Source organism: Castor canadensis, chromosome 17, assembly GCF_047511655.1.
Source record: "Castor canadensis chromosome 17, mCasCan1.hap1v2, whole genome shotgun sequence".
In the NCBI taxonomy this organism is placed as follows: Eukaryota; Metazoa; Chordata; class Mammalia; order Rodentia; family Castoridae; genus Castor; species Castor canadensis.
The window spans coordinates 15773772-15797064 of NC_133402.1; the positions used below are offsets into that span (position 1 = coordinate 15773772).

Here is a 23293-nt window from a genome sequence, read left to right on the forward strand (position 1 = left end):
GTTCTCCAATTCCATCCATTTACCAGCGAATGATAACATTTCGTTCTTCTTCATGGCTGCATAAAATTCCATTGTGTCTGGATACCACATTTTCTCAATCCATTCGTCAGTGGTGGGGCATCTTGGCTGTTTCCATAACTTGGCTATTGTGAATAGTGCCGCAATAAACATGGGTGTGCAGGTGCCTCTGGAGTAACCTGTGTCACAGTCTTTTGGGTATATCCCCAAGAGTGGTATTGCTGGATTGTATGGTAAATCAATGTTTAGCTTTTTAAGTAGCCTCCACATTTTTTTCCAGAGTGGTTGTACTAGTTTACATTCCCACCAGCAGTGTGAGAGGGTTCTTTTTCCCTGCATCCTCGCCAACACCTGTTGTTGGTGGTGTTGCTAATGATGGCTATTCTAACAGGGGTGAGGTGGAATCTTAGTGGCCTGCTTTTAACATTTTTTTTCCTAGCCTTCAAATTTTCATACCCCTCAAACCTAGTTTTCTGCTTAGAGTATCTCCCTGCCTCCCAAATGGCAGTCCTCTTCACCTTCAGTGCCTGGCCTAAGACATCTCTTGAAGATGACTCTTCTGATATCATTCTGAGAACATTTTGTGAGCCTTGCCTGGGCCCAGATCTATCTCCCCAACAGACTAGAGACTCCTCAAGACTACAGCTGGATCTGGTTCATCTCTGGAGGCCCATTGCTCAGCATAGGAAGGAATGGTGAACATCTGCACATCTGCCTTTCTAGAATTAACCAGACTTGCATGTCAGGAAATGGTCTCCTGAGTTAGGAATCTCCTATCTGATTATGACAACTGCCATCATCCTTGAGATGGGAAACAAAAATATTTTAAGGGAATATGATGAGTTTTGTTTAAGAACTCTTAGGGTAGATTCCTTAAAGTTGCTATAAAGCAAGCCTTAAGAGGAGAAACAAAGGCAGGGCAGGAAGAGAAGCAAACTTATTTCAAGGTTACAGGGAGCTGAAGAGGGAAGAATGGGGGTAGGAAGGTTCACTGAGGCCGCAGCTTGTGTTTCTGTCATGGTTCCACCACTATCTATACAGTACAACCTTACACAGTCACTACCCTCTTTATCCTCTGGCTCATCTGATATTTGAAGTGCACTCATCCCTTGACATCTGTAGGGATTCCTGAAGACTCCTGAAGATACTAAAATCTAAGGATGCTCAAGTAACTTATATAGTATAGTGTTTGCATATAACCTACACACAACCCCATATACTTTAAATCATCTCTGGATCACTGATAATACTAATAAGATGTAAAAGCTATGTAAGTAGTTTTATATCATGTTGTTTAAAGAGTAATAACAAGAAAAAAGTCTGTATATATGAGTACAGAAGCAATTTTCTTTCCTTGAATATGTTGAATCACAGGCTAGTGGAGCCTGCATATACGGAAGGTCACTGTACTTTATTGGAGAGGTGATCCCATCAATGGCTATGAAGGAGTGGGGAATTAAGACAAAGAAAGAATAGCCAATAAATGGTGTAGCCTCAGTGGGGGCTCTCTGAGACACTGTGGAAAACACTCAGAATTGACCCATAAAGGGCCAGGAAGCTGGGGGATTTATTCACCAGTTCCTGAATCTCACTGGGTAAATTTCAGAAACACACACCCACCCACACTCTTCAGGCCTGTCCAGTACATGGAATTAACTCCCTCCTCCCTCCTCCAAGGAGGAGGAGTCTGGGTGACTGGGAACTGTCTATATGGCCTTGGAAGTAGACCGAATGGACACAAGCTGGGTACCCAGTATCTGCTTCAGGATGTGATGAGTTTACAGTGCCTGAGAGAAATCCAGAGACAAATGTCAGAGGACACATTTGGGTAATGGGCAATTAAAATCTGTATGCCCTTATCATGGCCTACAAGGCCCTTCATGATGTGACATCTGTTCGCTCTTTGACCTCATCTCTGACTACTTTCTCAGTAGCTCACTCTAATCCAGCCACACTGGTCTTCTTTCCTTTATTCTAATATGTCAAGCACTTCCCTGCCTCCTGGTCTTTGCACTTGCTGTTTCCTCTGCCCAGGATGCTCTTTTCAGGCTCTTTGTCTAGCCAGCTCTTGCTCAACCTTCACTCTCAGCTTAGATGCTGCATTTTCACACATACCTCTTTTTGGCTGTTTGGCTCCTTCCCCACCTTCTCTAACTTAGTTCTCTGTGCTTCCCTTTCTCTCCCTTCTTTCCTTTCTTTCTTGTTCCTTTCTTCATTAACATTTACTGAGCACCTACCTAGAATGGTACAACACACCATCCTAGACACTGAAGAGATAAAAGCAAAATAAACATGTTGCCTGTTTTCAGAAGCTGTCATGTAAACAAGCAACAAATAAACACCTATTCCCAACAGTGCACATGCTGTAGAGGAACTACAGAAGTGCCATAGGGTGGCAACTGGAACAACACTGGACTTTACCTAGGCAGTCAGGGAAGTCTCTGGTCCTTCATCACACTTGTCACCATCATACTTGTTTGTCTCCCCTACAAGATTTCAGTTTCCTGATAGCGAAGCGCCTGTCTGCCTGGATCCAGTAAGTGCTAAACAAACATTTGGTGAATGAATGAAGACTAGAGATGTCCAATTTGAGCATCCTCAAGAGAGGGAGGTGGTTACACATCAGGGGATGTACAGCATCCCCTTGGGAGGATATGAGGAAGGAAAAAGCAGAAGTGGGAGGAGTCTCCAAGGGAAGCCTTGGAGAGGAACAGATCTGAGGGTTTGCCAGAAGCAAGGGCAAAAGATCTCTTGTCTCTCACCCACACACACTGTCCTTGTCCCCTCTTGATGAGCTGGATGGGCCTCTGTGGATCCATCATTTCCAACACCAAAGGCCCATATAGTCTAGACTCAGGGGCCCCAGGCACCTTCCCCTAGGGAACTGCAGGATCCAAAGTGAAGAAACCCATAAAGGTACAGTGGCTTACATCTGTAATCCTAGCTATTTGGGAGACTGAGATCAGGAGGATCGAGGTTCAAGGCCAGCCAGGCAAATAGTTCAAAAGACTCCAACTCCAAAATAATCAGAGCAAAATGCACTGGAGGTGTGGCTGAAGCAGTAGCATGTGTTTTGCAAGTGTGAAGCCCTGAGTTCAAACCCCAGTGCCACCAAAAAAAAAAAGTTCCTGGGCCTTGGAGACTCAGGTAGAGCCTGAACACCTCCAGAAAAACCTTTTGGGCCTGTCCTTCTCTGCTGTGATTTAGCTCAGGTGTCACTTCTTCCAGGAAGCCACCTTTGACTTCCAGTCTGGGTTAGAACCCTCCATCCAGCTCCAACAGCCCCCAGTCACTGCCCTAGCAAAACCAAGTGTCAGTATCCATCTCCCACCAGCTGGGGACTCTGGGGCAGTGACTGCTGAGGCACGACTCATCTCTGTGGACCCAGCACAAGACTGAATCAGAAAAAGCCTCAGGGAGTTACTGATGAAAGAACAGGGACAGCAAGTGGCTGTGGACACGCCTACTTCTCTGCCTTGAAGTGGACATTTGAGTGGGGGATGAGAAAGGGGTAAAGCTGGGACCATGTTTCCACCAAACCTGCAAGTGATGGAACACGTGGGCCAATACTAAGAGGAAAGCTGTGCCTCAGAGCCCAGATGTGAAGGATGGGCATAAATCTAGAAAGTGCCTCACATCTGAGAATCCTTTAAAGCAGGAGGGACAACAAATTGCTTGTTTCAAGGTTACAGGGAGTTGAAGGGAGGGGAATGGAGGCAGGAAGTTTCACTGAGGCCTCAGGTCGCCCCCCTGTCCAGGTTCTGCCACTGTCTATACAATCCTGAGCAAGTGACTGCCCTTCCAAAGAACTGAGACCGCAGTTCCCGCCTGGGCCACAGGGCTGTGGCCTAGAACCCACTGGGGACAGAGCCCGCACAGAGTCCCGAGGTATGAAGACAAGGTTCTCCCGTGCCCGAGACACAGCACCAGTGAGACGTGGAATGTGTGTTTATGTACGTAGAAAAAAGTGCACAGAACAGTGAGAGCGGGTAGCAGGGACGTTCTGGCCTGGCCTCTGGTTAGTCGGAATCACAAGCACCCTTCTCCAGTCACCCTCAAGGGTGGGAAAAGAGTGGAATCTCTGGTCATTATAAGATCACTTTGGGAGCGTGTGGGTTTAGGATGGGCAGGGCCTTTTCTGAACCTGACCGCCAAGAACGTAGAGTACCTTAGTGGAGGATCTCCCCAGTGCATGGGGCGGCAGAGCCACGGGATATTGCAGGCTGCCCCAAGCTCGAAGAGCAAGACCTAGGGATCTGGAGGACTTGGTTTTTTTCGGAAGGGTGGGGTCTTGGGGGCGTGGCCTCCCGGACCCGCAAGTCCAGGGGCAGTCAGCCGAAGAGCTTAAGGAAGCAGGGCTGGCAGTAGGGCTTGCCGGCGCGCTCCTGGAAGGAGCCCTTGGTGAGCGGGCGCAAGCAGAAGGTGCAGGTGAAGTGATCCGGGTGGAAGCGGCGGCCCAGGGCCGACACGCAGCGGCCAGTCACCGGGAGGCCGCACGTGGCGCACAGCGAACCGCGCCGTGCGTGGAAGTGGTTTTCGCACAGCGGGCGGCCCTCGTGCTCGAAAAAGCTACCTCCCGAGAAGGGCGCGAAGCACTCCTGGGGAAAAAACGTCGCGAAAGAACGAGTTAGTGGCAAAAGCTGGGACCAAATAACTCCCGTTAGCCGCTAAAGAACCCAGGGACACCCACAGCCCCGTCCTAGGGCGAAGCCCCGCCTCCAAAAGGACCCCGCCCCAATACTCGCTCCGCCCCGGGCTCCTGGTCCCGCCTCCGTGGCTCCTCCCTCCAGGCCCCGCCCCAGCGCGCACCCTGCAGACGAAGCAGTCTGGGTGCCACAGCGCGCTGAGCGCCGAGATGTAGTTATCCAGGATGGGGCCTTGGCAGCCCTGGCAGCGCGGGGCGAACAGCTGCAGGAAGTCCCGGCGGCAGTAGGGCCGGCCCTCACGCTCGTGGAAACCTAGGGGCGGGAACCGAGTGGGCTGAAAGAAAAGGGTGCGGGTGGAGGGGACTGGAGAGCTCCAAGATCGGAGACTGAGGCGCCTCCGGAGGACTCCAAGAGTAAGCAGGAAGGAGGGAGCGATGGAGTCTGGGGCGACGGCAGGACGGGAAAAAATGGGACGGGAACCCACGGGTGGATGAGGGTAAGAGCAGAAAAGAACAAGAGAAAACTTAGGATCCAGAGAACTCCGAAGGCAGGGGGTGGGGCGGGTACACCAGCAGCTTCTAAGGGGTTGTAAAGCACTCACCCTCATCTCCGAAGGGCTCCCCGCAACTCACGCAGCAGAAATGCTCTGGGTGCCAGTGGGTGCCCAAGGCAGTTACCATCTTCTGTGAAAAGGGAAAGCAGACACTCATTGTGGTCCTATGTCTCTTCTTCCCTCCTGTTTCTTCCTGCTTGGAACCTGGGTGACCGGACTTGAGGTCTGTGTCTTAGGGATGGAGAGCTAACAAAGGATTTGGAGTTAAAGCCAGGCACCAGTAGTTCACGTCTATAATCCTAGCTACTCAGGAGGCAGAAGTTGGGAGGATTGGCGTTCAAAGCCAGCCCTGGCAAATACTTCACAAGACCCTAGCTCAAAAAAAAACATTCACAAAAAAGGGCTGGTGGAGTGACTTAAGGTGTAGATCCTGAGTTCAAGCCCCAGCACTGAAGGGGAAAAAAAAAAAAAAAAAAAAAAGGAATGACAGCAAGGTCCAGGAGCCATGGATTTGCCAAGGAGAGGGTTGGAGTTGGAGTGGAGGTGGGACCAATCTGGTCAGTGCCCATCTCACAGGTGCTATGAGTGAGACAGGCAGCCACAGGGCCTGACAGGACTTACATGTCGGATGGGTTGATTGCAGAAGCCACATCGTGGTGAGAAGCGCTCAAAGTAGCACTCAGGACAGAAGGGGCCTCCATCCTTCTCGAAGAAACTGCTGCCTCCCAGGGTCGTGGAACAGCCACCACAAACAAAGTGCTCAGGGTGCCAGGCACGACCCAAAGCTGTCACCACCTATGATGGGGGTAGGGGTAGGTCTGGGTCAGAGTGGCCCTTGAACTGCTAGATGCCCAGTAAACCAAGGTTTACGTACACAGCACTGTTCAAGTCTTATCTCTGAGAGCAGGATGAGAAAGCTCATGTTCAAAGTCATGCAACCTGTAGGTAATATTCAACACAGGTCTTCCAGCTTTGTTCCAGGGTTGACTTATCCATGAGGCACAGTGAATAGCAACCACAGTACTTCCAGAGGCTAATGAAAAGGTTTTAATTTCTTTTAAAGTCAGAAGAAAAAAATGAACATTTAATACCAATATATTCATCTTTATGCCAGTGCAGATGTAATTTTTTTTGTGGGAGTGGAGTTTGAACTCAAGGCTTTGTGCTTGCAAAGCAGGCACTCTACTGCTTGAGCCACACTTCTAATCCATTTTGCTCTGGTTATTTTGGAGATGGAGTCATGATAATTATTTTCCAGAACTGGCCTCAAACTGTGATCTTCCTGATCTCAGCCTCCCAAGTAGCTAGGATTAGTGAGCCACTAGCACCTGGCCAGACATAATTTTTTGTGTGTGTGTGGAGGGGGTAGTACTGAGGCTTGAACTCAGGGCCTCATGCTTGCTAGGCAGGTGCTCTAACCACTTGAGCCACTCCACCAGCCCCAGACATGATTTTTAGAGGAAGGGACCCATGAAGATGAAAGTGCCTAGAGCTATAGAGGTCATATTGCCACCCTGATTTACTGAGATTGACACTTCTTCTGGGATGGGAGTCAGGCACTTTGTCTAGCAGGAGGCTCCAGGTCAACCACTGGGCACAGCAATTGTCAGGCACATCTGCCTATATGCCAAGAAACAGAGCTCCCACACCAGATTCTGAACGGGAAGAGACAGTCTCTGTGAATGTCTGAGAGGTGCAGGGTGGAGCCAAGGAGCCTTCTGTGAAGATTAAACAAAATGAGAGTTTGAAAAGGAGCTATCACAGTCCCTGACACACAGTAGGACCATAAAAAATGGTAACTAGGTTGAAATTCTCACCAATTACCTGCTTTGGTGGCTCAGAGCTTCCGTTTCCTCGTCCATAAAATAGAAATAGTGGACCGGGGTGTGTAGTTCAGTGGTAAAATGCATGTTTAGCATGTGTAAGGCCCTAGGTTCCATCCCCAGCACACACACAAAAATGTGTGTCATTTTTGTAAATCCCAGATATTCAGGAGCCAGAGATTGGAAGGATCAAAGTTCAAAATCAGCCTGGGCAAAAAGTTAGTGAAATCCCATCTCAACCAATAAGCAATAAACGGGACATGGTGGCTCATACCTATGATCTCAACTAGGAGGAAAGCATAGGTAGGAGAATCACAGTCCCAAGCTGTGGGACCAACAAAAAGTAAGACCCTATCTGAAAAAAAACCTAAAGCAGAAAAAAAAAGGCGGGGTGGGGGGAGGGTGCTGGAGGCATGGGTCAAGTAGCAGAGTGCTTGCCTAGCAAGTGCAGGGTTCTAAGTTCAAACTGTAGTATTGCAAAAAAATTTAATAAAAAACATATAAATAATGTCTACTTTGCAGAGTATTCATTGAAGGAGACAGCACAAAACCTGCTTCTCAATGAAGATGGGTCTGTAGGTACTGGACTCCCCCCTCATGGGCTGTACTTACTTGCCCAGCAATAGGCTTATTGCAAGAGCCACAGAGGCCTTTGGCCTGGGTAGGGACACCACGGCGGCTTAGGTCTGACTGTAGCAGCCCCAGCATGGTGTCCAGGCTGCCCTTGCCAGTCGGCCCTGGTGGGGATGGGGAGCGCTCATTTGTGGAGCTCGCCACTGGTGACTGGCTTGGCCCAGAGGCTGGAAGCTGCAATGTGGAAGACATGAGAGTTGAGTCAACAGTCAGCAGATGTGGAAGGGTCTAAAATGGGTTGGGGAGCCACAAATTGACACCAGTCCACACCCTGCCTGACTCACATGGTTCTGGACACGAAAGTCAGAGAGTGAGGCCATCAGTCTGTCTAGCTCCAGTGTGGCTGAAGTGGCGGAAGGCTTTGAGAGGACAGGAGATGGGCTGGGAGGACTGTGAAGAGAACAGCTGTATCATCTCAGAGCCTCCCAAAGTAACAGTCCCTCTAGTACTTAAGACATTCCAGACCCATCACCTCTCTCCAGCCCTGCCAGCCATGCCAAACTCACAGGCTGGGTCTGCTTTTATCTTCAGGTTGGTCCTCCTTTTGTCCCCCTGCAGTCACTTTGTTAGATGGGAACTGAGACATTATTTCATCTGGAGAGACAAGAGAAGAGCATTGGCCATGGGGACATGCTCAACCCATCCTTCCAGTTAAGGTTTTGTGTCCCTTTAGCTGCTCCTCTGGGAAGTCTGTGTCCCTTAGTCTCTGCCCTGTTCCCACCCCATCAAGGTCTGTCTCAATAAACCTGGTACCTGTAATATTGAACTGGGTGGCATTAAGTTCCTGAAGCAAACGGTCTAGCTCACAGAGTCCAGTGCCCAAGACACCACTGGAAGAGGAGAATGGCGGAGCCGCGGGGGCTGCAGGCTTTGGGGACCGAGGCTTGCATACCGTACTGAGAAACATGGTGGAAGCCTGGGTTAAGGGGTGGGACATCCAAGCCTCCTCACCTGAACCTCAATTCCCCATCCCCACGTCCCAATTCCCAGCCCTCTCACCTGTATAGATGATCCTTGTCCCCAGTGGCTCCTGAAGATTCCCCAGACCCTGTCTACAGAGTGAAGAAACGTGTGGAGTGATAGACTTGTATGGTGCCCCACTCCAGCTCAGATTCCCCTAGCCCAAGCCAACCCTGGCCCTAGTGGCTATCCCAGGCCCCAGTATCTGATCTCACCTGAGGCTGGTGGCCATAGGGTGGGGGAGGTGTGAGTGCCTCTTGGGGGCGCTCTTTTGGAGCCCCTGACCTTGGCATGTGGGAGGTGGTGGTCTCCAGGTCAGAGAGCAGGGCATCTGCAGGGAGAGGCCCTCAAGGTGAGACTGCAGGGTCAATGTTAGGTTCAGAGACAGGGCCTTAAGAGATTAGAGGATAAGGGCTCCAAGTGGGCAGTATTTGAAAAGGGCAGAGCCAATAATAGAAGTCAAGAAACACAGACCAGGCAAGGCAGAGAAGTGGAATGGTAGTGAGGAATATTTATGACCATATAGCCCCACTAGCTCATCTGGGGTGTCAAACACAAACCAGCCACCTGATTCTTTTATTCTCCCCACCTTTCCTGACACAGTCAAAATTGGCTCTTTACTAAAGCCAAATTTGGATCCACTCCAAATTGCTTAATTGGCTGTGTGCCTAGCACCCAGCTTTCTCATTGGACACTTTCTGTGCCACACTCACTAATTCCCCTGCACCTCCCACCAACAGGCTCCACAGGGCTTGGCAGGGCTTTGTGGCCCCACTGAGTCCCACCCTATGCTAACTGGTGAGTTGTGGGGGTGCAGCTTTCTGTTAGCTTCTTTTCCACAGTCCCAGTGTCAGGCACCCTTACTGACAAGCACCCTCTACTGCAGGGTGCTGGAAACTCTTGTTTCCCATGGAGGGCACAGCCTTCCAGCCCCAGTTTCAGCAAATAGGACAAGATCACTGGGTCCTCTTTCTTACCCCCACCCCCACCGGGTGCTTTGAAACCTTTCCCTTCCCCAACCTAGGAGCCCCTGCCCCTTCACTCTTCATCTCTGAGCATCTTGATGGAACCTTTAACCTCTCTCTGGCATCTTGGCACTCCCCACTTATTATTCTCTTTCTTCCCCCAAGGACTTGACCTCTACTATACTCAGGAGCCCTTAACTCTTCCCTTCCCTTCCCGTTCTCTACAGCCAGCCCGCCCGCGAACCCGCTTGCATCTCCAAAACTTAATGTCATACTCTCCTTGGGTCTATCCGAAGTCTCTGGTCTATCCGGTCTATCCCAGTCCCCAAACCCAAGGTCCCCTTAACCCCTCCCTTCCCAGAGCCTCTGGATCCAGGCGCACACGGGCGCTGCACCTCCGTGTCCAGCAGCCCAAAGCTAGGGCTGAAGGAGCAAGAGAGGGAAGAAGGGAGGGAGCGGCCAGCCCAGGAAAGGCAGGAAGGGAGAGGCAGGAAGGGGGACGTGGATTCGGAGAGGAGGCGCGGGCAGAAACAGAAGCACAAGCAAGCAAACAGGGATGGGGAGGTGTGAAGAAAGCGAGTGTGCGGGAGCAGATCCCGGCAGTCGTGGGAGGCTGGGGACCCGCGGGCCGGGCCCCACTCACCCAGGTCCTCCATGGCGGGGCGCGAGCGGGCGGCGCGGGGCGAGCAGGGCGGGGGCCGTGTCCGGTGGGACGGGGGCGGGGGGACGTCCGGGAGCTGGAAGCCGGGCTGTGACCATGTATGGAAGCGGGGACCCGCTGGGATGAGATGGGGGGGCAATGAACGGAGTTGCCCGGGGTGGGGGCGTGGAAGAAAGGGAGCACCAGGGCCCACCCAAGCCCAGCCCGCTGGCCTGCCGCGAAGCGGCCACACCCCAGCCTTCGCCTACGCTGCAGAGAGCCCCAGGCGGCCAGAGCTCTTCCAGACCGAGCTCCAGAGCTCCTGCCTGCGAGAAAATCAGGTACAGACTGAACCCCAAGCCAGCGCCTGAGTCTTGGACAGAATCCCCTCCCACTTAGGGCAATCCTGAGAGGTGTGTCCCTGGTAGAATTTTTGAGTTGGGGACAGGAGTGATGTTCAAAGGATCTGTCAGATCCCAGGTTCAGAGTGTACCTGACAGACAACCAAATAGAGATCCCAAGAGGCATACTTACCAGACACAAAGAAATCTCACAGACAGGACAGATAGTGAACTCATTCATAGCTCTGAGGTGGAACCTTCCCTTCCTGGATGTAGATACACAAGCAGGACAGGGACACGGAAACCCAGACCCAAGCACTTCCACACAACCAGACCCCAACCAGCCCAGGAGACAAAGCTTCTCCCCAATACTGAGGCTGCTCCAGCTTGTTCCGCAATAGGAATGGCAGAGAAGAAATCGAGACAGACTCCAGCCACAGTTTAACAAGAAGCCTTCCCTGAACCGATCCCTTGAGAAATCAAGGTGGAAATGTGACACCCAGAGACCTCAGAGACCGACTGAACTGCAGCCACTCTGGTGGACGGACCTGAGCACTGGACTGTGGGTAGCTTGTTAAAATTACTGAAGCCCAGCCCTCCCCCCCTCTCCCCTCCCCAGTCCAGTTGTCAGAAAGGATTCAGGTGTCAATAGTTTTTGTTTTTATCAATGGTTTTTAAAGCTCATGATTCTAATGCAAAGATGGGGCTGAACACTGAACACCCCCAGAGGCATAATGTCAGCAAGTGCCTACCATCCCACCAGAAACAGATTCTGGTTGGGTTCAAAGCTCTCCTCAAAGTCAGGCTGTTACTGAGTGGTCAAGATCTGGAAGCCAGATGATGCAGAGCTGCCTTAGAGACGAAGTCATGTGAGCTCCTCCTTTACCTGAATGGCAGCAAAGGTTGTGTCTCTCTCTGGACAAGACTAAGACCAGCCCTCAGAGAATGTGGGAACAGAGGTGTTCCCTCAGGCAGACAGCATTAAGAAACAGCCCAAGAGAGAAAATGCACCCAGAGACTAATGGCCGAAGAGGGGTAAAGGACAGGCAGGTCAAGGTGTTAGCCATAATATCGCTACACACACAACACTCCCTCAGCACAGTCCTTTCTGCCCGGACCAAGGCTGTGTCCCATTGGGTGGCTGTCTAAGCACTGAGGTCCTGTGAACAGGAAGCAGGCTTCCCCTGGGGCCCAAACCACATCCTAGGAGAAGCCTGGGAACTTCACCCCATCCCAATGGACAATTACTATACTCAAATGCCAAGGATGGCCTATGTCCAGACATGGAGATTTGGAAAAGACCCCACTAGGTGAGGGAGAGATGGCAGCACTCCCACAGGAGAATTAAGCACAAACGCCACATGAAAGCCATAGCAAAGAAGTTTTTAATCTCAACTCCATGGGGCTGGGCTGGGCCAGGCTAAGTACCTGGGCCCCTGAGCGCTTCTCCTCTTGAGCCCCACAACCAGACCCTGGCCTGGTGTTTTAGTCCTTGGTCTTCAGATCATCGTCCTGGAGTCCAGTTCTGCCTCTTTTCAGTCCTCAATGTTGACTCCACACAGCCTCATCTCAGGTCCCTCTCAGGCTCCTCTGAGGGAGTCCTCTTTCACAGCTAGCCCATCCTGGGGTTCTCTCTCGGGGGACATCAGCAGTCAAGGCTGGAACCTTTGCTCTCTGACTCAGTCCCCATTACCACAGCAAGCAAAGCCTCAGTCAGGGGTCCGGACTCCTCACCTGCTGCCTCTACAAGTCCCACAAGGGCCAGGGCCCGCTTCCTCGGGCACTGGCCTGGCCCCAGCGTCCAGCGCACACAATGGGCTGCCAACCGGGGCCGGCCCAGGCGGAACACCTCACCCACTGACTCTGGACCACCCTGGGGATCCAGGTGGATGCGGCCCACAGCCTCCTCCAGCTCCTCCTCCAGCCTGGGCAGTAAGAAACGGCCAGCAGCCTCCAGTGCCTCCTCAGCCTCAGAGCCCAGGAGGGGTTGGCCTGGCAGGGGCATGGACTTCAGGGCAGCCCCACAGCCACGGCAGCCATGCAAATGATGCAGAATAGGCCAGGCTGCACCAGGGGACAGGTCTCGCAGTGGCACCAGATCCATCTGGGCTTCAGCAAAACTGCCAGACAGCAGGGCCCAGAAGAAGGGGGAGGCAGAAGCTGAGGCAGCCCTCTGAGCAGGGAGCTGTAGGCCAGAGTCCAGGAGGAAGTGCAGGTCAGGGGCTGGGACAGGGGCTGGGCCCAGCAGAGGCTCATAGAGGCAAGGGGAAGGTGGCTCCAGGTCCGTGGGGATTGCAGGTGGAGAAGTTGGGCTCACAGCAGGAGACACCAGCCCTTGCAGGCAGGAAAGGGAGTCTGCAGCAAAGAAGAGGAACAGTGGGTGTGGAGCTGGCCGAGTAAGTGCTGTGAGAAGGAGACGGAGGCCGCCCTGGTCCAGAAGTAGCCGGCGCCACAGAGAGGGTTTCCTTCAGAGGAAAGGGAGTCTGTCAGAGGAGGACAAAGCAGGAATGGGGACCCACACAAGATACCCACACTCCCTCACCGACAGATGAAGGGTAGGGTCAGTGCACAGGCCACACGGTCCTCAGGGCTCCCAGAGAGCAGTAGGTGTGTGAGGGCACCAACTCCAAAGGGTGACTCGGCCTGTACAGTCAGGTTCTGCAGCAGCATTTCACCTGTGGGACAGGCAGAGGTCAGCTTTGGAGCCAGTGTCAGACTGGGGTGGGATGGGCAAGAAAGGACTCTGGGCCCTTGAAAGGAACAAGTGTAAAACCTTAGGCCAAGAAACCAAAGCACAGAAGCAGGGATGACTGCCAGTCCTGGAACCTAAAATCAAGGACAATAAGAGAATGTGGGAAAGTCAGGTACAAGTCTAGGCCCTCAAGGACTGAAACAGGCTTCTCAGGCACAGAAGCCAGGGCAGTCCCTGGCAGTGCCAGAAATGGCTACGGAGGCTGGGTCTGGGTTCATTAGTCAGTGTGCCCAGTGTGGAAGTAGTCAGGGCAATGCAGAACTAAGAGTATAGTGGGTAAGGACATGCAGACAGGTGAGATTCTAGGTTGCTGGGAGCCAGACCTGGTGTGAGCTTATCTGGGCCCCAAGGTTTGGACAGAGGATATAGCAGAATTCTCTCTTCATGCTGGGATGGGGAGCAGTCCCCTGCCCTGCTGTTCCATATACCCCCAATGCCTGTTGGCCGGGGTTGCTTAGATAGTGGGCTAGAGAGAACAACTAAGGGTCAGGAGAGCAAGAACTCGAGGTTCTGGGCCCTGGAAGACACAGGAAGAAGACAGGGCTCTCAGGTGGGCAGGGAGATGGGAGACATACCTAGCTCTCGGTGTTGGCTTCGGCGTACAGGCCGGGCACGAGGTGTGGGCCAGTCATCTGGTGCAACGCCAAGCACTAGCCAGGCACGCAGCAGTGCTGCACCGTAACTGCGCACGAAGGCCTCAAGGCAGGCAGGGTTGCAGGTGAGGCGGGCCAGGATGCGTAGTGCACGTGGGCTTGGAGGGCCTGGTGCACCTGTCACATAGGCCAACAGGCCACACAGAGCCGGTTCAGTCACTAGTGCCCCACTGGGGTCGGGAGCCTGGGAGAAGCGCGACAGCAACAGCAGCGCTGGCCCTTCCTGACCCCAAGGCTCCTCAGCAGCAGCCACAGGGCTGCGGCCCTGCACGCGGGGTGTACGCAGGGTGCGGGGTGTACGTATTGAGGCCCCAGCTGCACTGGGGGTGGGACTGACTGGCTCCGAAGGCTCTGGCAGTGGGCAATGCTCAGGAGACCAGTCAGGAGAGATGTCTCCAGGGCCTGCAGCATAGCCCTCAGAAATCAGCCAGGACCTGCAAAGAGCAGAAAGAAAGGAAACTGAACTCAGAGTCAAAAGGGCAGTCCTCAGAGAGAAAGTGAAACCACGGGAGGGTGATGGTAAAGGGCAGATGTGGAGAAATGGGAGTGAGGAAAAAACTGAACCTCATTCAGCAATTACTGGCATCTACCATATGCAAGTTCAGTTTTAGGTGCTGAGGAAAAGCACTGAACAAAGAAAAACTCTTCCCACAGTTTATATTTTATTGAGGGGAGACAGGCAACATCAGCAAGTAAGCTGTATGGTATGTTGGTGTGAACTAGAGTGCTGTGAAACCAGAACACGGAAAAAGAAAAGGGTACTGAAAGAGCCAGGGTAGGGGAGTTGCCTTTTTTTTTTTTTTGCGGTACTAGAGTTCGAACTCAGGGTCTACATCTTGAGCCACTCTACCAGCCTTTTTTTGTGAAGGGTTTTTTCAAGATAGGGTCTGAAGTATTTTTCTGGGGCTGGCTTCAAATCACGATCCTCCTGATCTCTGCTTCCTGAGTACCTAGGATTACAGGTGTGAGCCACCAGTGCCCGATAAGAATTGATGTTTTAAATAGGGTGGTGATGGTAGCTCCAACTGTGACCATAGAGCTGAACAAAGGCTTAAGGAGGTGAGATGAAAGCTGCAGGAGGACGTGTGTTTTAGACAAAGAGAAGAGCAGCCAAAGAGGCCCTTGCATGGTACCTTCCTGTCACGTTCAACAGCTAGAGAGGATGCCAGTGTGTAAGAGTATAAGAGGCACCAGGGAGTGGTGGAGATGAAGTCTGAGTTCATAAGAAGGCTGGCAGTTACTGAGCAGCTTCTTTTGTGCCAGGTAAGGGATAAAGTACCCTCATTTAACCTTTAGAAACCCAGGGGCCGATTTGTTATTATCCTTCATTTTATACACAAGGAAAGAGGGTCTTAGAAGGTACTTAGCTTTCCTGTGCTGTTTCAGCTTGTAAGTGATGCTAATAGAATACAAACTTAGGCTGCATAGCATGCCATTCTCTAAGTAACCAGGGCACATATGAACTTGTCTGGGGTTCAGAGTTCAAAGTGAAGAAGTGGAGCCAAGGTCAAAAGGCAGACCCAGGAAGAGCAGGTGTGCTTAAAGGGGACAGGAAAGTGGGAGAACAAGGAATCAGGAGTTAGTCAGGAGGTCTTACTGAGACAGAATAGAAGGTGGGAGTGAAGAGGCCCAGAGCAGACAAACCCCTTTCCAAAGGGTCACTCACCCTCCCAGTGCCTGAGGTGAGGACTCACCTGAGGCTCCGGAAGCTTCCTGCCTCTGCCCGCTCAGGGGTCCGTTCCTCAGGAAAGTCCCAGGAAGCAGCTTCTCTTCCGTCTTCGTCCTCATCACCACCCTCACCACACAGCTGCCCAGCCAGGAGAGGTACAAGTCCTAGAGCCTGTAGCCTGCCTAGGGCCCCAGCATCATAAAGGAAGCCCACAAGAGCAGCTACAACACGTGGATGCCAGGCACTGGCCCGAGGGTCCCGCAGCAGGCCCATCAGAAGCTCTAAACCACCAGCATCCCGTAGTCGGGCTCGGTTGATGGCCTCCCGGCATAGGAGGCACACAGCCCGCACCAGGGGCTGCTGTGAAATTGGGCTGGCCCCGTTGGGATCCCGGCGTCGCCGCAGCTCACCAAGTAACACCTCCACACCACCAGCATTGCCCAGTGCAGGCCGCACCAGGCCCTGGGCACACAGGTTGGCAAGGATCAGGATGGCTGCCTCACGTACTGCCCATTTGGGATGAGAAGCCATGCTGACAAGTGGGCCCAGGCCCCCACCCAGACTTAGCTGCTCAGCACAGGACCGAGAACAGCCTCGGCTGAGTTCTAGGAGGGCACGGACCAGGGCAGAGGTCAGGGAAGGGTCTGGTGAAGCAGCCAGGAGTTCAGCCAGTGGGCGCACTGCTCCCTGCTGTGCCAGGGCCAAGCGGTGCTGGGGTGAGTCTGCCAGGTTGCGGAGGGCACGCACCACACTCTGCAGGCACTGTGAGTCCTGGCAAGCAGTCAGGCTCTCAACAAGCAAGGGAACAGCACCTAGAGAAGGGGAGGACAGAATGTAAGCAAAAACAGACATAAGCCCTTCTCCCACCCCAAGCTCCAGCTAACCCCACCCTCATGGCCTTCTCACCAGCAGAGTGGATCTCCCCACAGCTCTCGGGTTCCATGGCTAAGTTCCCCAGAGCACGAGCTGTTCGGTTTTGAATGCTGTCTGTCTTCACACACTGAAGAATAGTTACTGCAAGAAAAGTGTGGTGTCTCAAGGGTTCTGCCCCTTCTTTCTCATCAATCACCTGAAGAATGTGAACCGAAACGGTCAGGTAATACCTTCAGAAGATGCTAACATGTAGCAGGATCTGGAGAGCTAAACATTTGCTGAAGGATGATAGACGGGGATGTTACCAAGCATTGGAAGCAGCCTTTGCAAAAGTCCAAAGGTAATAGCCAGTACCTGCTATGATCTCATGAAGGGCTTTGAATGACGGGCCAAGAGACCAGGACTAAAATGAGAAGGCACTGAGAGTCACACAAGGGTTTTAAGAGGGGAGTGAAGCTGGGTGATGGTGACCCACACCTGTAATCTTGGCTACTTGGGAGGATTGTGGTTTGAGGCCAGTCTGGGCAAAAAAATTCAAGAGAGCTCATGTCCACCAACAGCTGGGTGTGGTGGTACATGCCCCACCCAGCTATGTGGTAGGCTGAGATCAGGAGGATCTCAGTTCTAGGCCAGTCTGGGCAAAAAAGTTCAAGAGACTCCAACTCAACAGAAAAAAAGCTGGGCATGGTGGTGCACGTCTGTCATCGATGTATGGTGGGAAACCTAAAATAAGAAGATGGTGATCCAGGCCAGCCTGGGAAAAAAGCTAGACCCTAACTCCAAATTTTAACCAGAGCAAAAAGGGCTAGGTAGAGCACCTACCTAGCAAATGCTAAGCCCTGCATTCAAACCCCAGTTCCACCACCACCACACACACAAAAAAGCGACCTAATAGAATCTGGCAACCAAAGGGCAAACATTATGGGAGAAAGGAACAGGGCGGGGGAGTAGCTAAGAGGCTGTCTCAATAGTCCAGATAAGAAAGGACAATGGCTTGAACCAAATCAATTTCGTGCATGCCAAGCACAGTCCAGGAGCATAGGGTAGAAGCAGGGATAGAAAGGCATGGGCTCAGGAATATTTAAAAGGCAAAACAGTGACTGAACAGTAAGGCTAACACTAGCAACACAGCATATTATTTAGGACTTATGCTTGTGCCAGACCTTCTTATCAAGGTCCAGATGTATTTCGTGCAAGCTTTAAATATATTCATGTTTTACTTTGTCAAAGCTGGCATTATTTCAGACAGGCAAGGACGTATATAGTGTGCTTGCATCGTTGCCACTAGGAGGCGCCAATTCACCTGATAAACAGAAGGGAATTTGTTTTTGTGTGAGTTTTTAATAACTTGATAACCAGCCTGTGCTTAGAATCTGGACGTTCTATACCTGTATTTCATTTTATTTTCAATCCAACTTTGCGAGGTAGCTATTATTATCCCGTTTTACAAGGAATTCTCTCTTTGGAAGGGTTCGGTGACTTGCCTGTTATGACAGAATGCACATCTTTCTGAACCCACTTTCTGAATTTTCAAACTTCTACACTCTGTTCTCCAGCTTATCCAGATGGGGCTTTGCATAGGGCCGGATACAAAGCAGGCACTGAGTGTACTCCATGAACATCATAATTGGAGGATAAGGATTCGAAAAGTCACCAAATAATTCTGTGGTCTCCACTTGCCCAGATGCAACTATCTCGGCTATTGGGGCTGGGAGGGTTCGGGTGGCATCTACAGACAGCAGTGACGTCATGGGGCGTGATGCCTTGAGAGGTGAGTGCGCTGCGCGGTCACAAAGCACCTTAGTCTAGGTTGTGACAAAGAACTCAACACTGCCCACACTCAGACAGGGACAGAAGTGAGGTAGGAACCTTTCTAGGAATGGGGGCGGAGCACTTACCTAAGGGGAGAATGCCTCCGAGTCTGCGCACTTCAGCCCGGCACGCCCCTTCCGTACAGCAGTTGGCTAGGATGCTGAGAGCCAAGTCCAGCGTCTTGCGCAAGCGCACTGGCGGCGAAGGAGTCGAAGGCGACACAGCGGCAGGGGCGGGGCCAGGGGAGGGGGCGGGAATAGAAGCAGCTGACGCAACCGGCGAGGGGGCGGAGCCGGAGCCTGCCGGGGACGGGGCGGAGTCCGCTGCAGCCGCTCGCCGTAACAGCGCAAGAAGGGGGCGGAGCCCGCCGCGTGCCCGGAAGCGCTCGATTCCCCCTGCTGCCTTGATGTGGCGCGTGCGAAGAGCTAAGAGCGCGCGACCCAGGGGTGTCTCGTTGGTAGCTGGGTCCTTTCCCCCACCCGGGCCCTCCCCGGCCGCCGCTGTGAGTTGCGCGAGGCAAAACGAGAGCGAGTCCGTGAGGGTTGGTTTCGCAGCCGCCATCTTGGCTCGGGCCTCCGGCTCCGCCCCGCGCCTGGCCCCTGGACTGAGCGAGCGGAACTGGAATAGAGGGGCGTGGCCAGGCTGTTCTTAGTCTTGGCTTCTTAAATAGCGCTGCCGCAGTTATCCTGCGAGTCGGAAGTTGTGGTTCTCGATTCCGGAACTCTAGTTCTTGCACAGTCGCAGAAGGCAGGAGGGAAATGGGTGTTACCCTAGCCTTAGGGGCGCCTGCGGTGCGTGCTGGGATATGTAGTCCGTGCCAAGCCTAACACGCCTAGGTTAAGACTGGTGGGAAACTTCCCAGGGCCTTGAGGTGGGCTGGTGCCTTCTAGAACCCGGGCATCTGACCACGATGTCTTCTATATTGTGATACTCCGGGTGACTTGGCTCTTCTTCCCCCGATCTGTCCTGGACAAGTACCCCCTTCTTCCAAACTCGTCTGGCTATCCCCAAGCGGTGGTGGGGGTCCCGAAGTTCGGGCTAATGAACCCCTAGAATCCCTGGTCCTGCCAAAGCGTCAAGTTCCTGACAGCGGGTGCAGATAGAGTTCTCCCTCGGCCAGGTAAATAAGGTTAGACCTACCCAGAATGGTCGCTCCAACTTCTAGAGAGGCACCAGCTTGTGGACCTTTCCCCTTCCGGTGCTGGATCCCTTGTTCTGGCTGTGCTTCTAAGCTCAGTAGCTGGCATCTAAGAAGCGGGGCGCACTTCACCCCCGATGGAATAGATGCCAGAAGTGGCTAGGAAGACTCCGGACGGGGCGGAGCTGTAGGGTAACAGCACTTCAGGATTCGGGGGAACCTCCAGGTGGCCACTGGATTGTGAGGATGTGCTGTCTGAGCGGCCCTTCCTGTTGTGGCCGGGGCAGCCAGCCGCCCAGGAAATGCTGCTGGGCCTGCAGTACCTATGTAGGTCAGGCTCTGGCTCCCCCGGGGAAGAAGCCCCCGCCAAGACCAGCTGCCCTGCAGTCCCCAGAGCCTTTTAGTGCGGGAATTGGGAACTGACTGCAGCCTGCCTCCCTGACTTTATTCACCATCAAAGCAGCCACGGGCAGGGGGGCTGGGGGGGAGAGGGGGAGGGAGACAAGCCTTACAGCTGCCCTCAGTGTTGCAAACGCTTCCTCCGTGGCTTGGATCTGGTTAAGCACCACCGGGTGCACACTGGTGAAAAAACGTACCCCTGCCCAGAGTGTGGGCGTTGCTTCAGCCTCATCTCAAATCTTATACAATACTGCTACTCCCACTCAGGTCTCCGCCCCAAGTGCATGCAGTGGGGAGGCCTTTGGCCGCAAATCCGACCTAGTTAAACACCAGCGGGTGCACATGGGTGAGAAGCCCTATGCTTGTGCTGAATGTGGTTAAGACTTTCAGTGTTAGCGCCAACCTGATCCAATACCAGAGCACGCACACTGGTGAGAAGCCCTACCGCTGTGGGGACTGTTTCAAGAGCTTCAGCCTTAGCTGTAACTTGTTGCAGCGCCAGTGCTTGCACACATGTGAGAAGCATTACCTTTGTCTCTGGTGCAGTAACAGCTTTGGGTGCAGCTCCTACCTGCTCAAGCACTAGCATTCGTATGCTGGTGAGAAGCTATACAATTGTTGAGTGTAGCAAGAACTTCATCACCAACAGCTTGGACTGCCTAAGGCACCCTCAATGGAGTTCCCTTCTGGTGTCCTGTATGTGGCCATGGCTTTAGTGAACGCACCCAGTTCACTGAACATCAGTGTGTTTACTTGGGTGAACGACCCTGTACCTGTCCAGATTGTGGCAAAAACTTAAGTGTTTAAGCCCCAGCACCTAAAATACTAACATTCATACATGAGTGAGAAGCCCTATGAGTGCCCTGACTACAGCAAGAGTTTTGTGGACCATTTGGATCTGCTGTGGCACCAACACACTCACACAGACCAGAAGCCTATACTTGCAGTGAGTATGGCTAGAGCTCCCACCTGCTCACCCACCAGGTAACCCACAGTGATGACAAGCCTACAGTGTGGCAATGCCTTTGCCTGCAACTCCAACCTGGGCCATCACCAGTAGATGCAGGGTGATCACCCAGGGTGCCAGTATCTTCAAATATCCCTGACTTCAATTATAGCCCAAACTTCAGCTCTGACTTTGGTCCAGTCCTCAAGAGGCCTGAAGGGACCAGGATCTCTAATCAGACCTCCCTTCTGCTCCCCTAGCACTGATGAGTTAAGAGGTGATAGGATGGGAGGCCTCCACATCTTTCTCAAGCAGATGGACTCAACACTAGAGCTGTGATCATTACTTTCTTTTTTGAAATACTGGGGTTTGGACTCAGGGCCTACACCTTAAGTCACTCCACCAGCCCTGTTTTGTGGTGGATTTTTTTTTTTTTTTTTTTGAGATAGGGTCTCGAACTATTTGTCTGGGCTGGCTTCAAACTGTGATCCTCCTAATCTCTGCCTCCTGAATAGCTAGTATTACAGACATGAACCACTGGCGCCTGACTGATCATTGCTTTCAAAGAGCCCCTCCCAGATTAAAAAAAAAAAAACTGCTCTGTGAGACTACAGACACAGGGAGGGTTTTTCAATGGCAGGAGATGTCCATCAAGGAAGAGACAGGCCTGGACACTTCGTTAAAATCTAAGAATAACTTCATATTCCTCTTTAGCCTCTATGTGGATACATCCTCAATTTGGGAAAACTTGGGGGGTAGGTGGCTTCCAGCTGCTTCCAGATGTAGGCCATCTCCTGCTTCTGTTGAGCCAATCCTCTCACAGCCTGGGGAGAGATGGCATTAATCATGCCAAGAACAGCAGCTACTTCCCCTGGGGAATAGGACCAGAACAGGTCAGGCCCTGTGAGGACTGCAGAGGAAGGATGTTGGAGGTGAGCATTCCTGACCTCTAGAGGGGACCATAAGGAAGCCTGTGTCCCCGCAGAAGGACCAGAGAATTTGAACTTGGGATCGCTATGTAAGCTTTTGGGTGTATGACCCTATTGTGAAAGGCCTTTCTGTTTACTGTTGAAGCTAGGGTGATGGGGCCTTGGGTCAAAGAAAGGGACCAGGAGACCTGTCTGTTGAGTTCAGGGAAGATGTTTTGTGGCATTTCTAGGCATGGCAAAGACCCAAAATTTGTCATCTGCCCAGGAAAGAGTAGGAAATACTCTGGAGTTAGTAGGTATAGGTAAGAACTTTCTCAATGGAACCCCAGCAGCACAGCAACTAAGAGATAGCATAGATAAATGGGACTTCATAAAACTAAAAAGCTTCTGCTCAACAAAAGAAATGGTCTCTAAACTGAAGAGACCACCCACAGAGTGGTAGAAAATATTTGCCAGCTACACATCAGACAAAGGACTGATAACCAGAATATATAGGGAACTTAAAAAACTAAATTCTCTCAAAATTAATGAACCAATAAAGAAATGGGCAAGTGAACTAAATTGAACTTTCTTAAAGGAAGAAATTCAAATGGCCAAAAAACACATGAAAAAATGCTCACCATCTCTAGCAATAAAGGAAATGCAAATTAAAACCACACTAAGATTCCACCTCACCCCTGTTAGAATAGCCATCATTAGCAACACCACCAACAACAGGTGTTGGCGAGGATGCAGGGAAAAGGAACCCTCTTACACTGCAGGTGGGAATGTAAACTAGCACAACTACTCTGGAAAAAAATTTGGAGGCTACTTAAAAAACTAAACATTGATCTACCATATGATCCAGCAATACCACTCTTGGGGATATACCCAAAAGACTGTGACACAGGTTACTCCAGAGGCACCTGCACACCCATGTTTATTGCGGCACTATTCACAATAGCCAAATTATGGAAACAGCCAAGATGCCCCACCACTGACGAATGGAATAAGAAAATGTGGTATTTATACACAATGGAATTTTATGCAGCCATGAAGAAGAACGAAATGTTATCATTCGCAGGTAAATGGATGGAATTGGAGAACATCATTCTGAGTGAGGTTAGCCTGGCCCAAAAGACCAAAAATTGTACGTTCTCCCTCATATGCGGACATTAGATCAAGGGCAAACACAAGGGGATTGGACTTTGAGCACATGATAAAGCGAGAGCACACAAGGAAGGTATGAGGATAGGTAAGACACCCAAAAAACTAGATAGCATCTGTTGCCCTCAACGCAGAGAAACTAAATCAGATACTTTAAAGCAACTGAGGCCAACAGGAGAAGTGGACCAGGAACTAGAGAAAAGGTTAGATCAAGAAGAATTAACCTAGAAGATAACACACATGTACAGGAAATCAATGCGAGTCAACTCCCTGTATAGCGATCCTTATCTCAACTAGCAAAAACCCTTGTTTTTTCCTATTATCCTCAACTGGATAATCTCACCAACTAGGCAGCACAGTACGGGAGGAAAAACCCAAGTGAAAAGAGCTTGAGGGA

At 51.8% G+C, this 23293-nt stretch overlaps 2 protein-coding genes and 1 pseudogene across 7 annotated transcripts; 1 reads left to right on the forward strand and 2 right to left on the reverse strand.

The window, feature by feature from the left end:
• Positions 1-3948: 3948 nt before the first annotated feature.
• Positions 3949-10357, reverse strand: Tgfb1i1 (transforming growth factor beta 1 induced transcript 1). 5 transcript variants are annotated; one of them, XM_074058941.1, is made up of 11 exons: positions 10242-10357; positions 8849-8964; positions 8678-8725; positions 8427-8569; positions 8180-8267; positions 7958-8063; positions 7653-7847; positions 5839-6012; positions 5266-5347; positions 4828-4976; positions 3949-4616 (listed from the first exon to the last, which is right to left on the reverse strand). In XM_074058941.1, the coding sequence occupies exons 2-11, from the start codon at positions 8962-8964 to the stop codon at positions 4350-4352; spliced, it is 1368 nt and encodes a 455-aa protein (XP_073915042.1). In that variant the 5' UTR covers positions 10242-10357; the 3' UTR covers positions 3949-4349. The 5 variants fall into 5 exon arrangements, with proteins under 5 accessions (XP_073915042.1, XP_073915039.1, XP_073915040.1 ...); XM_074058938.1 differs by having other exon boundaries at positions 8673-8725; positions 10242-10356; XM_074058939.1 differs by lacking the exon at positions 10242-10357 and adding an exon at positions 9874-10234 and having other exon boundaries at positions 8673-8725.
• Positions 10358-11946: 1589 nt separating this feature from the next.
• On the reverse strand, positions 11947-19731 carry Armc5 (armadillo repeat containing 5). Of its 2 annotated transcripts, XM_020158633.2 has the most exons (6): positions 18425-19727; positions 16560-16667; positions 15679-16465; positions 13907-14418; positions 13122-13254; positions 11947-13044 (listed from the first exon to the last, which is right to left on the reverse strand). In XM_020158633.2, exons 1-6 carry the CDS (start codon positions 18897-18899, stop codon positions 12225-12227), a joined length of 2835 nt encoding a protein of 944 aa, XP_020014222.1. In that variant the 5' UTR covers positions 18900-19727; the 3' UTR covers positions 11947-12224. The 2 variants fall into 2 exon arrangements, with proteins under 2 accessions (XP_020014222.1, XP_073915043.1); XM_074058942.1 differs by lacking the exon at positions 13122-13254 and having other exon boundaries at positions 11947-12934; positions 18425-19731.
• Positions 19614-22153, forward strand: LOC141418444 (uncharacterized; annotated as a pseudogene).
• Positions 22154-23293: the final 1140 nt, after the last annotated feature.